Genomic DNA, 17,008 nt, shown 5'->3' with positions numbered 1-17,008 from the left:
CATTTATCTATTTCATACATATATTTGCATTTTTTGATATCACAGAAATAGATATAAATTTTTTTTTCTATATATCGCAGAAAAAAATATATATATTAAAGAAATATATTTTATATATACGTTAAATATTTATAAATACAAATCAAATGTTTAAATAAAAATTAAAAAAAATTCAAATGTCCTAAAATAAATGCAATAAAGATAAAATGAACAGAAAAATTATGAAATTAAACAAAACGCATTTATTAACATTTTTATTCAACTTTTTAAATATTACAGAACACATCACATTAAAATATTAGAAAAAGTATCGAAGAATGAGGAATTACAAGAAATCTTTATAATAAAGCAGATGAAATAAAAATTAGAATTTGTTAGTAAGAATCGCATATTTCCTGCCTCTAAAATAAATCCTTGAGAAGGATTCGATATTAACAAAAAGGAAAGAAAAAGAGCATATATAAAATATGGCAAGCAAAAATTATTTCAAAAATATGAATTAATTAGAAGAAAAAAAACATTAATAATTAAGAAAATTGTTAATATCATAATTGTTAATATCAAATAAAACATATACTAAGACAACTATTATTCATATGTGAAAACATTACAAAAATATAAACTTGATTTCTTAAAAGCTATTATAATTGAAGAGAGAAATTATCAGCTATTAATTCGAGGTAAGCATTATATTCATATTTCTGATATTATCTCTCTGAAATAAGTTTGATTCACTTATATATTTTTTACTTCTTTTTTTTTAAATATATCTTGTTTTTTAATTATTATTATTTTTTTTTATTTTCTTTTATTAGCGTAGCGAAGAAGGTGAATGTTAATTATCGATTTTTTTGTATCGAACATCTTTTTTTAGAACTCAATGTTTCGTGGAACATTCAATGATATAGGTACACCATCCCTTTGGTATAGAAATATATTTCATTTTACAAATATGAAAAATTTTTTTCTTTCTCTAAAGCATAACTAGAAATTAATTATACTATAATTTAATTTAATTATAATACAGAATCTTTTCCTTTTTCATTTTCCTCTTCTCCTCTGATAAACTTCTCATCTTTAAAGGACTAGAAATGTTACAGAAATTTTATTTACAATTATAATATATATCATAATTTTTTTTCCTTTCTTTTTTCTTTTTGGTTCAATGTTGTTTTTTTGTATATCCAGTTTTAAGAATAATAAAATTCAATCAATAATCAAGCAACAAAAGATTTAATATGATATATTCTACTTGCTTTTGAAAGTTTGAGAGAATTTTTTTTTTTTTTAATACTAATTTTAATTCTAATAAATAAGTTTCAATGTTAACAATTGAAAGTGAAAATTTCTTTTTCGAACAATCGACCTATAATATTAGAATTAAAATTAGTATTAAATAATTGAATAATTTAATATACATGTATAAATAAAATCAATAATGATATAATTTTTCCAAAAATATCTATATAATTTTTAGTAATTACAAAAAACAAGTCTGAAATTAATCAATTACATTGATTTGGCAATTCTGGCGTTAACATTGATTTTTCCACAAAAATTGACTGATTTTTCAAGTGTTATAGCGATAAGAGATATTATACAAAATTAAACTTAATTTTATTAGTCACGAACATATCCTTATTTTTATTTGCTTTATCTTATTTTATCACATTTCTTTCTTTGAACATAATCAACAAAACTCGAGATAGCAATTAATTCAAACACTAATTCATTGATTGTTTCTTTGGACAGCAATTAATATAATGGCAGAATAATAGAAATACTCGATCGAATTTTTCATTGATTCAAACTCATTGACAATCATCTCTTCTGTATCCAAAATTGCCCTAATTTATTATTTAAATTTTAAATTATTTTCTTCACCATTCAATATATATTTTTAATTTTTCGCATTGTTATAGTATATTCCTCATGTTCTGAGGGAAACATGTATAATATAATAACACGTATAATAAATCGTTTGCAACATCATATTATAGAGACTGTACAATTCGTTTTCCTGAGCTAAAATGCTAAAATCTATCTTTCTTTCTTAAATACAATCGAACCTCGATCTACAAACACTCATTTTTCTTCTTTCTTTTGTTTCTCTAATTAATAATTCTTTCCATCAATTATTTATTATTTTTCAAAATTAATATTTTATAAAATTAAACTTTGTTTATCATATTATTTAATCAAGGCTCCATTGTATTAATCATAATCCTCGCTTGTTTTTGCACTTATTTACACACACATATCAAAATAATTACACATATAATCGCTTATCTTTTTCTCTTTTGCATGTTTCATCATCGTATTTTTTATATTTATACACATATATTACACATCTTCTCTATATGTACCTATATCATATTTAAAATTTCATACAGATTTCTTATTCATTTAAACAATGTATATATATATATATATTATAAATCTGACATAACATCGAAGAGTAACAAAGAGAATCTACAATCATGACTCGAATTATATTACGATCAAATCTTATTTACAAAGTCATATCGAATATTTATCTATAAAATTTTTTTATCTTTTCTTCTTCCCATATTTCTCGTGTATCCTATATCTTTGGTTTTCTTTTAAATCGTGCTCAATCACGACAACTAGAATTTCACTAAGAATATAAATAAAAAAAAAAAACATTCTAAACAGTACATTACATCTTATCTTGTTAATGTATCGTTATGTACCTATATATATACGTGTGTGAATAGTTATAAACTTTCCAGTGTGAACAATGAACGTTTGACGTTCAGACATTTGGCTATGTCTGTATTTTGTGAAACAACATTTAAACATAGGCACACCGTGTTTATCGATAAGTATCTTAGGCGTAATACAAATGATTCTGATAATTCTGCTTCGAAACCTGAAAACAAATATTTCAATAATGAATTTATTAGATTGATAAATTCATCCAACATATATATATATATATATATGAAATAAAAATGGGGAAAAAAGTTATACGAAATATATTTATAATTTTAAAATTGCGATACTTCAATAATTTGGAATTTAAATTAGGAAGAAAAAAAAATTATATTTGATATTTAAATATTAGTTCGTTAAGGGAATATATTTATGCAGAAAAGATTTTCAAAGCGAAAGGTGAAGTCAGAAAGATTTGTTACGTTTATAAATATGTAAATTGATTTCTTTTAATTAATTACTTTGAAGGAAAAACTCTTTGAAAATATTGTGCAAAAGATTTTCAAAGTTTGTTAAAGCTTGTCAAATTGGAATAACGAAGTTGGCAGATCATTAAAATATAAAGCATAAAATGGAAATTATTTGGATTACATGGATCCAGCTTTGAAAAAAATTATAACTCTTTGATGCTTTATTCAAGGTATGTAAATTAAATCAATATAAAATATCATATGCGAATATAGTTGAATTAAAATAGAAAAAATTATTCTGAAAAATATAATATTAATTTACTTACTTAATTAAACGGTTGAAGATAATTGAATGTGAGGATTAGTGACAACTGCATAATGGCTAGCAGAATATTAATTGACAATTGACCAGACAGATTTCCTGCAACGAAATCATCATTGTTAGAAGAAAATATTCATTAATTAATTTTAACAATATTCGAAATATATTTTCAATATGTTCTTCTAACTATTATTATATATATCAATAATATTAAAAAGCTAAAGATTCATCAATTTCAGATTCCAAATTTCTTTAGAATTCTGAATCATATAATTAAATTATTTATTTATTTGTTAAACTTTCTTTTTATTTGAGAAAATTAATCAATACCGGTGTAATTTATTTTGCTAATAATATTATACTTTTCTTTGTAGTGAAAGTTATCACTCATTTTTATCTTATTTCCATTCATTTTTACACGAGAGAAAAATCAAATTATTACAAACGATTACTTCATTTTTTTTAAATTCAAGAGATTTTGCTACGATAGAGAAATTAGGTCGAAAGGCCACACAATTCATAAGGTATCAAGTGTCTTACAAATGTCAAAGGTGCATAATTCTAAGCTATCTGAGAATTCCTCTTTTAAATTTTACAAAGAACATCTCTCCAGTTCCTTCCTCCTTTTGCAATCGATAACAGCATACTTTTTTTTTTTTATCTTCAATATCATTTCGAAATCGGTCAATCGTCTCGTTAAAACTCGATAAACACGTCGATAATTTAAAATTGGAAATATACAGTACAGTATTTCTTCAGAGGTCCAGAAATTTTAATCGAATATCGTTTTCTATCGGCGTTAAATTTCGATTCCGTGATCAAAATTTTACCAGATACGATGTCACATAACACCGTTACACTTATTTTAAGTCACGGATCGCTAATGCTAAACTGCATGTTTTTAAATTAGGGGAATTTCTTCTTCCTTTTAGTCTCTCATCCCTGCATCAACAGAAAGGGTTTCCATTAGCAGTAAGAATTAACTCCCTTCCATGGCTAATTACTTTCTTATTTGTGAACTTTCTTCTTTTATCTATCGTTTCCATTAACTTAAGAAACGGTTTCATTGCTCGAAACTTTTTCCCATTGGCCGATTTAATCGTTTGCCAAGATAAGAGAAGAGAGAGAGAAAGAGAGAGAGAGAGAGAGAGAGGAGGGATGATTGTAAGGGTGGATACAGGAACAGCGATACAGGATGCTTCAAAAGGATGCCAAAAGTGGATAGATAGAAAGAGAAAGAGTAGATGTAGTAACAGAGATATATTTTTAATATACTTTGAAAAAGATGAATACAGAGAGAAAGAGAGAAAGAAAGAGATAGGAAGAGAGATATGAAGAAAAGATGAATGTAACAGTGGTACAGAATGCTTCGAAAGAATGTAGAGAGAAAGAGATTGAAAAAAGGTGAATGTAATACTATGTTTCAAAAGAATGTCAAGGATGGATGAATAAAGAAAGAGAGAGTGAGAGAGAGAGAAAGAAGAAAGGAGAGAAAATCTAAGAAAAGGACGGATATAACGGAGTGGTATAAGATGTTTCAAAAATGGGCGAACGTAAAATTTAATCGTTGATGAAAGAAGTTTTGAGATGAGAATAAGGATCTTTTCGATAATGTTCGATTTAATCGTCGGATGGAAGTTTGTTCCGCAATGAAGATATATCTTGGAAAGTTCGGTTAACTTAATGGAAGAAATTTTCCACGAGGAAAAGGATGTTATGTATGGAGACATGTTAGTTCGAACAATTTAATAATAATCTTCAATGGAAATTAAAGTTCCAGAAAATGAAATTCTTTTCCTTATTTTCAAATGCACTTTGTTTGTTCCTTAAACATCATAAATGAATAAATTTTTGATGATTCGTAATATTGAATTTTGAAAAATTCATTTACATTTACATAAAATTAATTTTCTTCATGCTTGAATATTTATTTTTGATAAAACTAACTGTTCATCGTACGAATTTGTATAAATATTAATTTCAATTGAATATTTACGAAGAGATGTATAGTTTCCATTATAGAGAATATTGTAAACACTTGATGTTTGTTTATTTATCCGATGTTTAGGAATTGTGCGTGTATTCTTTGTATGTCATATGCAAATATTGGTTATTTTGCTAGAGCAAGCGGCATAGTTAGCATATCAATATTTCGCTTAACAATCCTTTAAAGCCTTTAAAGTTAATCCTTAAAAGCAATCTATTATGGATAAAATTATCCGAAATGCTATTTTTATTTAAGTTTCATTGATCATAAAGCTTTTAAGCGTTAATATAAACACAAAATGTCTCAAAAGAAATATCAAAGTGCAATAAAGTGCAGAAAACACGATGCTAAAAGCAAATTTGTTCAAAATTTCGTTTGAAGTGAATCAAGTTTTTTGAATTGAAAAGAAATTCATGTGTAATAATATCTGTATACATACACAAGTTATTAATTCTTCGTATATTCTATGGTTTCAAATAAGATTTAAATCAAGAATATTTATTCACATATTTATTACTTATTCACATTGAAAATCGATTAGAATATCTGTGGATACGAACAAACATATAACTACGATATTGAATATTAATATTCAATAATTGTATAAAGATTCAGAATAGCTATTAAATCCATTAAAAATTATTGATACATTATTAATAAGATCATAAAAATAATATTTTTTTCAGACATAAATATATCTATGATTTATCTTAAAACTCGATTAAAATTAAATAAACTTTAAACCGCTATAACTTCAAAGATATTGATTTCCAATCAACGAGTGAAAAATCATTAGAGGCGTAGATTCTTGTCCTTTAAAATACTTTTTTATTTATCTCGATACGACTTTCGGTTGTCCAGATATCGTCACGTAAAGAAAAGGTAATTTTTAATTATTTACTTTAAACTCTTAAATTCTATTAAAATTAGGCAAACTTTAAACCGCTATAACTCCGAAGATAATAGTTTTTTATTAACAAGTGAAAGATCATTAGAAACGCGGAACTTTGCCCTTTAAGACACTTTTTTATTTATCCCGATACGACTTCCGGTTGCCGAGATATCGTCGTATAAAGAAAAAGGTAATTTTTGATCGTTTATTATCTTTATCCTTGTCATTTATTCAGATCTCTCGCTCGCATCTCGCTTCACTGACCTATCCCAAACTCCAGACGAGTGACAGACGCGATTCCTGGAAGTAGTAGGCATTTCCAGGAAGAAATGTAGGTCACTGGGTCGCGGGCCCATTCATAAATTTCACACTTTAAAGCACTACTTTGAATCCTTATATCTCGGCAACCGATTGAAATATTGAGATAATTCAAAAAGTGACTTCAATAGTATACTTTCCTCTGTGTTTTGAATAGATTTTGACGATCAAATCTTCAATATCTTTTCATATTTTTTTTAATGAAAAATCGTAGTGATTCGTGATTTTGCGTGACTGAAATGTATAATTTCATTTTTTACATATTATTTGAATTTTATAATGAAATATTTTTCGAAAATAAAAATTCTCAATTTTCGTCTTATTTGATAGAATCTCTTTGATATACGAAAATTACGAAAATATACTAAATAGATATAATAAACATTAAAAAAGAGAATTACTTCAATGAATTTAAATACAAAAATAAAATAAATTTTTATTGATTCTCGAATTCTCACTTTGAAAATTCATTGTATTATTTTTAGAACTTTTCAATATTTTATTAATTTTAGAATTTTGAATATTGAACAAACAAATAATTTCGATCGATACACGTGAATCCCTTTCGAATTCGAATCGTCCAGTCTTGAACTGAGTCAAGATAAAAAAATCAGAGAAATCAGATCATTTAAAGAATGTCTAAAGCAGTTTTCAAATGTTTATCAGCAAATTCAGGAATTTGGAATCCTATATGCAAGAAAAACAATACCATCGATCTTGTCAAAGTTTCCAATTTTTATAAATAATGGCTTATGGTGGTGATGCGAATAAGAAGAGAAATTTACAAGCCTTACCACCACCATTGCCAGGCTCTGAGTCGTTTAACGTTTGGGTCTCCATTTTGTGCAGCAGCTTCGTTGTAGTAGTTGAAGTAGTAGGCGGCCCTGCACAATAAACACCACATATCGCGTCCATCAAGTAGTAAGCATATATCCCTCTATCAATGTAGTTAGATCAAGGTGTTAGAAACAGAAGCAGCCAATTATGATTTTAGTTCATTAGTTAGTTAGTTCATTAGTTTGAGTATTTTTGTATGAATGCTTTCTTTGTTAGAAAAAAGCGATATTTTTAAATTTTTATGTCTCTAAATTGATTGATTTATTTTGAAGTTTAATTTTAAGAAGCAAATTAAAAAGAAAGATTGAGGAATGAAAGGAAAATGAAAGTAAGAAAAGGATAAACTATGACTTTATGCGATAGATTTGTTCGTAAATTATATGATGAAGTTACAAAATGTAGATTTGTGATTGTTTGAAAATGAAAATGAAATATTAAAATATATGTAATTTTATTTCTGGATATTTACACAATATATATGTTAAATAAAATATGTATATGTGAAATATTCAGATGATCAATGAGTTATTTTGTTTATTTTTCAATCGATCATATTTAATTTATTGCATTGGTGCTTATTGCTTGTTGTACAGAACAGAGACATATACACTTACAATTGTACACGAGCCAAGGCAATTCGATTTAATTCAGATATATTTAGATGTTATATACATTGACAAGAGTTATATTATACATTCAATACATTTATAAATTAATTCCACATTTTTATTAGCAAAGCTTTCCAATACTTACTTTAGAGGAAGTTGCAGGAAGTTGATAGTAGAAGCTCTGTAATTATTTTTAGCATAGTAGCTACAAATTGTTAGAAAAGCTCGTTTATCATATCTTTATTTGTATCTATAAATAATCACTCACTAAAATTTTTTAAAATAATTTCTTAAAATAATTTCTTTTAAAAGATGATATTAATATCAATCTATTTGACAAAAGTGAAGTTTTTCAAAGAAAAAGAGAAAATGAATAATTTCATTCTAATTTTATATCTTTTTTTTATAAATTATCACATACTCAAGTATAATTTCAAAAAACTTAAAAGCAAGGTTAAACTAAAGCAATTTAAAACCACCAAGCAAATTTATCCAGGTTATAAAAGCAAACAACTCTACCTGGTAAATATTTACATCACGAAACACGAGTAAATCAAGTCCCGTTAAAGGGTTAACATCAATCGATATCCAAGAGTTAGGAAAATAAAACATCGTTAATTCGTGAGCTGCATTTTCTTTTTAATCCCAACTTTAATAAGGAGCTACTCCTTTTTCTTTTCTTTTTTTCCTCTAATCCTTCCTTATAACTGTAATATGAAGAGATCAAAAGTAAAACGCTTTCGATACAGCGTACAACAAAGGAAGATAGAGAAATAGAAAAACGAAGATGTAATCAATTACAAAAGTCTTCACACATTCTATCTGTATTCAATTAATAAAGTGTATCATCAAAACTAGTAATATTTTATTTTATATGAAACTTTGTGAGTATGTATAATGTTTAATAATAGATTGTACAATTTTTTTTATTAAGATAATATCACTTTGAAGAGAAGAAATCGATTCTTAAATTTTCAAAATGATAAAACTTTGAATATATGCTCAGATCTATTATTTTTGCTTTTTATAGAAAAAATAGAAGGATGAAGAATAAAAAATAGGAAAATAGAAATAAAAAAGTTCAATAAAAAGAGTAAAAAATTTAAAAGACGAAAATTTTTTCAGAAGATTTTTAGACAGAATTCTTTTTTTAAAAGAAAGAGAAAATCTAAAATTTACCATGATAATTTTTATTAAAATAATTCCCGAATTGGGTGAAATTTCTCATAAGATAATGCACTGAAGACTTTTGCGGCTAATTGTGGATAGGATAGATTAAAATACGTTTATACTAACTGGGATAGTAGACGGTTTCGTGGGAAACGTTGTAGTTCGCCTCTGGTATATGGAGCAAGCATGAGATAGTTGTTATATCCGGTAACTCTTCGTCCAGAAAGGTCGTTCGTGATAAGACGTCGTACAGTCCATCGACACGCTGTGTAATATCGAACGTTTGATTTTCCGGGACACCCCTGTAATGGAAGCGAAACTCGCAAAATTATCACGGCCACGTTCCAACTCGAAATATCATGCAATACGTCGGCTGAACGAGCATTAGCATGGTAATGTTATTTCGAAGATGCATGTGTAATTTTACCTTGAAATTGGGAAATACGAGAGATCGTCTATAATAATGTTTAATCATTGCAGAAAATGAAAAGTATGTGGATTGTACAGTTGAAATGGTTCTCTTTTGTTGATTTTGAAATGGAAATTTTTATTATTGAAATGGTTGAAATTAGAAAAAATTTAGGAAAAAGTTTTAAAAGCAAAGATTTTTTGAACAAAAGTTTTTTTAATTGTAAAAGAGAATTTAAAATTTAGGAAATCGTAGAATTTCATTTTTCGTTTGTCTCAAATTTTAAATATTAAAAAAGTTCCAAGTTACAAAAATATATACAGTTTAAAATTACAAAGAGTTTATGAAATTTGAAAGAGATTAAAAGTTGAAAGTTGTTATTATATATAATTTTGAAAATACAAAATGACGCGTAATTTATAGATTAACTTAAAGTTAAAAAAAACATATTGCGTATTACTTATATAATTTAGACATATGCCAATGCTATCCAAAAGATAAAATAATTATAATAATTGATATTTTATTTCGAAGGTTGAAAATTTCAAAGAATATTCAAAATAATGACGATATTTATTTAATACAATTTAATTTTTGCTTTATTTCTATATATAATTCTTCCATGTATTTCGAGCTTATTATTATAATCTGACAATTTTCTTTGTTATCGTTAAAAAGTTTCTTGTGTTAAGATAAGAAAATACTTATTTTTTTACTTTATTTTTATCATTTATAAATTTTCCATGCATACGAGTTATTATTATAAGTAATGATGATAAAATATTTTCTAGAAAATATTAAACAACAGAAGTTGATTTTTCTTTATTTTATTATGAAGTTAAATATTAAATTTAATAACTGTATCGTAATTCGTTAAAATTTATCCTCTAATATATATTATTTATTTATTAAAAAGATCAGAATATACAAAATATTATAAATAATTTACATTCTTTTATATTTAAACGAGTTTTAAAAAATAAATAAATATATATTTAAGTTAAGAATTGATTAGAATCTTAATTAATCTTTTTAAATTAAAATTATAACATATCATATAATGTTTCGCGTACAAACAATTAATTCGTCGTACAATGAAAGAGAAGTTTTTATCAAGATCTAAAAATATCTCGAAAATAGAGTAATTTGTTAGAATATGTAGTTAGAAAGCTTGTTGGAGTAAGTACTTACTCGATGGATATGTTAAGAGTAGGTTGTGGATATAGTCCTTCCGCCATGCATGTTATCTCCACCCCATCCTTATCATCTATAGTTTTCTTTGTATATATAAGATCGAACTTTTTCTCTGTTGCTGGAACAAACGAATTATAAATTTATTTAATATAATAGATATAATAAATTCCATTTTTGATTAAAGTTTCACTCGATACGTGCAATGAAAAATACTTATTCGTAATCGAAAATAATTATTCGTTAAAAAATTAATTTAATCTTTAAAACCTATTACTTATCTTCCATTTAAAGAATCAAAGACTTTCAAAATGTTAAAACTATTATTTTTGCTCCCTGAACACATTTTTAACGCAAATTTAACCATCAATATTCTACATTACTCCAATTTCCACAATTGGTATACAAATCAAAGACGTGCACGAGCATGAAGAAAACGAGAACGGAGAAAAAAAGTAAAGAAGAAGAAAATTACTACCAATGCTAATAACCACTCTAATAAAAAATTGGACATTACATTTTACTCGGTATCAGCGTTAAAAATCAATTGGCAATTAGTTATTTAGTCAAATTGGAAGCAGAATATACTCACAATATACGATCATGGATCCGCTAGCGGACTTCTCGTCCGCAAACGTGGATATGACGCACCTGTACTCTCCGCTAAGTTCGATATCGGGGTTATTTAATTTTATAGCTCGATACATTGTGTACGGATCGTCGCTGGCAGGGTAGTTCAGTTCGACGTAGTTCGACAAGGTATCGCCGGCCAGAGGTTCCCTACCGTATATCCATTGATAGGCCACTTCGTCCGCGTTAAAGAACCATTTCACGACTAATCCTCTGCTCGGCGTGTCCTCGAGATCATAATCGCAATCCAGGATCACATGATCGGTGTCGTTGGCTTTCACCATCGACGGTATGGTGACGTTTTTTATCACGAGTTGCCAGCTTTCTGAAGAATAGCGAAAAAGAACAGTAGTGACGAGGAAGGAAAAAAAGAAAAAGGGTTGGTGGTGGACTGCGGAGGATCGATTTACGAGGGAGGGTGAAAGAACGATCCTTTCCTTTTATTCCTATTCTTCGTGCTGAGAGTATTGAAAAAGGGATATGTGGTAGGGTAGATACTCGAGTAAGGCATTGATCGGGTTAGGATCCAGAAAAATTTCAAGTATTGGAAAATGATGCGCGAGAATTCGGTAAATTTGTTAATATTGAATTTTAAGATTATTTTTACACATTACTGGAAATACTGGAAAAGTTTAAGAAATTCGTTCTAATTCTATCGAGATTCCTGAGAATATCGAGAATCTAAATTCTAACACCATTCCAGAGAATTTTGGACATTATTGGAAAACTCGAAAGTTTCGGGAACGCGTCCTGATTCCAAAAAATTTCAGGATTGTCAGCAATGTCCGGGATTCTAAATTCTAAGAACATCCTAAGAAATCCCAAATATTCTCAGGAATTCCGAATATTATTGGGAAATCTGAAAGTTTCGAGATATTTTCAAAAATTTCCCATTTCCGATTTTGGAAAAATAAAAAATATTCATATTTCCATCTTATCCGATATCCCTGATTCTATCATTGTCGAATATTCGTGATTTACATTTACAACGGAAATTCTAGAAAGGGCCAAAATTTATAATCGAATCTTAATCGAATAATGGCCAGGAATACGGAAAGTTTGTGTAAATGACACAAATTGTTTCCTAAACGATAAACCAATGCAGCTTAAGGAATTCCCTTGACAAAAAAACTTCGGCGATTTCATTTCAGTGGGAATGAAGATTAAGAAGAGTAAAACAATTGATAAGAAAAATATATATTGGTTAAGTTTATCCGACTGGTCGAATACAATGTTTCTAAACAATTTGTGCTCTATTAAGCGTAATATAACAAATTTTCTGCCGGAAAATCGCAATAGAATCGAGGACAGGCACACAGTGATCCAGTGACACACAGGACAGTTTCAATGCTGCGACATAACGGCCACAGTGTAATTTAAAATTCCTCCGCTTCTATTAAAGGTGATCATATCCAATAAATGCGGTAACGCGTACAATACCTCAGTTGTGACACGAATTAACGTGTACATTTTTATATTTTATATAATAATAGAATTAAAACGTAATTACGAATATATAATTGAATGGAAAATTTCGCTTTAAAATTGATTTTATTAATTATAAAATATTTGTATGTTGTATGGATTATTGGAGTATCGAGACTTCAAAGGTTTTTTTTTTTTTTTCAAATTCTCGAGCGATTTTATTCAATGAAAATTGATTTTTATCGAATATATTTCGATAGATACAATTTTTCTTTATTTTTATCTTTCCTGCAGGACAGAGGGATTAATTAAATGAAGGATAAATTTCTAAATAAGAGTTAAAGTTAAAAATTCGAAGAGTATTTCTTAGAAAATCTAATTGCTATTTTACATTCGCTTTGACGCCAAGATTTAAGTATTCAAAATCTAATAAACCGGATAACTAGTTAATTCGTTCTTTAACAGATTGAATTATATATAGGTCTGTAATATTAATCTGTTAATCTGATATTTATGCAAAATTTAAATGCAGAAAATTTTACAGAATACACATGATGTGCAGAAAACCACAAAATATTCAAATTTTGTAATAAACTTCATTTTATTTAATTCATCAAAATTGTATTATTCTATTGAATAAATTTTATTTTCAATAAGCAATCGAAAGGAAGAAGAATTGAAAGAAACCTATCGTAATTGAGGAATACGAGAGAAATAATAAAAATAGAAATGAAATAATTTACGAGATCTACATAAAATTTAACGTTTGCAAATATATGTTAATAGCTTATGAACCAATTTCAATCATCGATTCATCAATGACACATGTTCTAAAAATTTTCGATAAATGCTTAAAAATAACCAATTTCGTTTATAGTCATTCATTTTAAATGTCTGGCAGTTGAATATATAATTTTACATTACATGCCAGTTGGCACCGTCTACTATCCAGTATTATATTAACTGTATAACGTTACGTCTGATGTAAGAAGAAACAATGCAAAATGAAACTGAAATAAATTTAAATTTGATCAAAAATTATAATGATTAATTTAACAAAGTTTTTTTCTTTTCTTTTTTATCAATGTTATCATAACTTTTAATTGCTCTATTAATTGACTATTTATTCTTCGTAATTACAAGTATAATTACAAGTAATTACACATTCAATAAGGAAATAATTTTTTTTTTAAATTCATATTTCTAAAATCCTTAGACAATAGCTCAATTTGCATTTCAAGGAAGTGTTTAATCTAGTTGCTATTGCTGGACGTGTAAATTACGCGTTTACGTGCACTTAGTAAAACAATGGCGACACGTACTTCAAAAGCGATTAACAGTGACTTGAATCTAATAACTTTGTAACACCAAAGTTCCTACTGGTAAACTAATAAACAAAGTAATTCCAAAGTGATGTATCTTTGTATACAATATTTAACTGTTGCAATATGGTACATTAATGTGGAAAACGCAATTAGAATCATTTCACATTTTATTACATTACAAAGATACTCTCGAAGCTAAAAATCTTCTTAACCCGATTCTATTTCTATCATCAAAAAAAAAAAAAAAAAGAAATTCATTTCATTCATAAGTTTTCTAACTAGATCCTTAGTAATCTAACCTAGATCCTTTATGTCTGCAATTATTTCACTGTTTTAGCCTCTCAAAAAATCTCGAAAAATTCTAAGTAATTGAAGTTTCCACCTCGTTATAGAACAATCGCTCGTTGAATCGAATACTTAAGAGATTATAAGAAACTCAGGAATGAAATCTTGCTCCAGATATAAATTCAAAAGTTATCTAAAGAACACGTGGAGGTTTTAAATAAATAACTCGACATATATAACAATCATTTTCCAATTTAAAATACGTATTGTGTCATTTTTAAAGAGGATCGTTCCAAATCAATGCTTTACCGTGCACGAGCCCTCGAGCGGTCGTGTCTATCAGCACGTGATTCACGATGAATGGAAACCCCGCATAAAGGGGAACGATTCTAAGGAAAGAAAAAAAAAGAAAGAAAGAAAAAGAAATATGGACAGTGCTCCACTTCCGCGCACCTTGCACCCTTCCAATGATAAAGTTAAATTGTAGGTATATAGGGAAGAGAGAAAAAGCATTGAATAAGTAAAATGATGGTTAATAAGAATCTGCATGGAGAATGTTGTATTTGTAAAAAAAGCGGTTTCTTTTTTAAAATGTTTTTCTACCATCAATCTGTTCAAGAAATAAAAAATTATCTTCGAATTCGTTCCGAATCGATTGAAATGAAAGTATAAAACGAGCTCGATAATTATAGCGAAAAATTTCGAGCTTATACTCCTCTATTTTTATCCCTCGATATCTCTTTAACCGTGTCACTGATTACAGTTCTAATTAAACGTGTACTAAAATTCCTTTTCCAGTAAGAAATATATAATCGAGGAATCGACAAGAAGAAAAATTCGATCGAGCTAATAAACAACTAGCATCCAAAAATACTCGAAACAAAAATCTCATTGATAAAAATTTCCGAAGAAACGAAGCTCGAGGATGAAAAAAAAAAACGAGACAAAGAAAATTTGCTACGTGCTTTCCCTTTTCGCATTCCCGTTTCTATTTCCAAAACCGATCAAATTAGATTGCCTTGGTGGTGGAAATGAGGGCGCGAGAGCCATGAGAACATCGCTGTTTCGAATGCGAAACGCGGGCCGAAAACGACGCCACGACGACGCGATGAACAGAGAAGAGGACTGGCACACTCGGATCGGTGAACTGTGGGTCCGCTTAAAAATAGCTTCGAAAGCAACGTGGCAAAGCTCGGTGGAACGATGTGTGCCAAGGATACGGTCGTGGTGTCGCAAAATGTAGGAATTTTGCTCGTTCTATTGCGCGGCGGTTCGCAAACTTTTTCAAACAGACTCGTCGAAAGCTTTAAAACTCGTTCGGTACAGGCGTGCAAACGTATCATTCGATAGGGAAAACGGAAACGAAAGGGGGAAGGAAAGGGCATAGCGTTCGACTTGGTTTGTCGCGAGGAGATAAAGCACGTGGCCGTGTCGCGTGTGTGCATAAACAACTACTGACAAAAAGACCCCACGAAAACTCGCAACGTAACCGGAAGCAATTTCGTATCGGGCAACTGTATTGGCCACCTGCGGTTCTTTCCATTCAAACACGAAATTGGACGTGATGCGTGAACATTTATCATATTCATCATATCAATTCGTTTATCGTTTGGATAAACTGGTCTTAGGTATCGATGAAGTTGGAGATTGTATTTGAAGAATCGAGTCTAATTAATCGAGTATAAATAAAAGGGTTGCGCACCGACCTTGAACGCATCCCAGCAGAAGTAGATTGCAGAGGAACCAGCATCGTGTCATCGTATTCATGGTCCGCTTGCACTTGACACTTTACTCACGACAATCTTTTCTAAGTTGGCTAATTGATCTTCGTTCATATCACGACATTTAGCGATGTCGACACTTAATAATTCTCGTTATTGGTCGGGAATTCTTTGAAAATTAACAACTTGATAGCGATGTATATCGGGAGGAAGAAAATAGAGAATTGTACTGAGCCGGCTAATTTTGGTGCAAAAATTCGACCACTATGAACCTTCCACAAGGACCAACGAAAACAAACTGAGCCACTGTTCCGCTATCCGAGTTCGTATCCGCCGGACTCCCTCCTTCCGGCCCGCGCCATCCGCCAGCGCCATCATACCTGCACTCTATACAGGGTGTCAATATATTTATGGAACAATTTTGGAAGATCGCAAAAATCGATATAGAAAAATATCGATTTATTTATTAAGTTACGAGCGAATTGAAGTTCGCTCTGAAGAAAACGAGATGGAATAAAATGGGGGTATAACGAAGATGAAGCTATCTCATTTCGTCTCATACAAATTTAAATTGCTCGTAATGCTTGATCGATAAATCTCTGATGCATTATTTTTATGTGCACCAACTTTTGTGTGGTTGCTCTGTCCTCCAGAATAAATCGAGTTAAATGTATCATGAATATATATTAACACCCTGTATATCCAAGATCTATTCACCATCACGGGCGAATCCCACCCTAAC

The 17,008-nt window shown here is 28.8% G+C and overlaps 1 protein-coding gene across 5 annotated transcripts; it reads right to left on the bottom strand.

Moving 5' to 3' along the window:
- Positions 1–241: 241 nt before the first annotated feature.
- Positions 242–16,611, bottom strand: LOC108002360 (uncharacterized). Of its 5 annotated transcripts, none has more exons than XM_017064004.3 (7): positions 16,252–16,604; positions 11,473–11,835; positions 10,881–11,001; positions 9,407–9,582; positions 7,460–7,549; positions 3,473–3,567; positions 242–2,893 (listed from the first exon to the last, which is right to left on the bottom strand). In XM_017064004.3, exons 1-6 carry the CDS (start codon positions 16,310–16,312, stop codon positions 3,473–3,475), a joined length of 906 nt encoding a protein of 301 aa, XP_016919493.2. In that variant the 5' UTR covers positions 16,313–16,604; the 3' UTR covers positions 242–2,893. The 5 variants fall into 5 exon arrangements, 3 of the variants coding, with proteins under 3 accessions (XP_016919493.2, XP_016919494.1, XP_061937658.1); XR_009831866.1 differs by lacking the exon at positions 242–2,893 and adding an exon at positions 8,630–8,817 and having other exon boundaries at positions 3,504–3,567; XM_017064005.3 differs by lacking the exon at positions 7,460–7,549 and having other exon boundaries at positions 16,252–16,611.
- Between the last annotated feature and the right edge of the window lie 397 nt (positions 16,612–17,008).

This window comes from Apis cerana, linkage group LG11 (genome assembly GCF_029169275.1).
Source record: "Apis cerana isolate GH-2021 linkage group LG11, AcerK_1.0, whole genome shotgun sequence".
NCBI classification, from domain to species: Eukaryota; Metazoa; Arthropoda; class Insecta; order Hymenoptera; family Apidae; genus Apis; species Apis cerana.
Note: the sequence above shows the minus strand (reverse complement) of the source record. Positions and strands in the feature narration are given on the sequence as shown.

Excerpts from the sequence above, each read along its gene's own strand:
- LOC108002360 (XM_017064004.3), bottom strand. The coding sequence starts at position 16,312 with ATGAATACGATGACACGATGCTGGTTCCTCTGCAATCTACTTCTGCTG. Across the intron at positions 11,836-16,251 it reads TCTGCTGGGATGCGTTCAAG|AAAGCTGGCAACTCGTGATA; the intron begins GTCGGTGCGCAA and ends GCTATTCTTCAG. Across the intron at positions 11,002-11,472 it reads CGGATCCATGATCGTATATT|CAACAGAGAAAAAGTTCGAT; the intron begins GTGAGTATATTC and ends CGTTTGTTCCAG.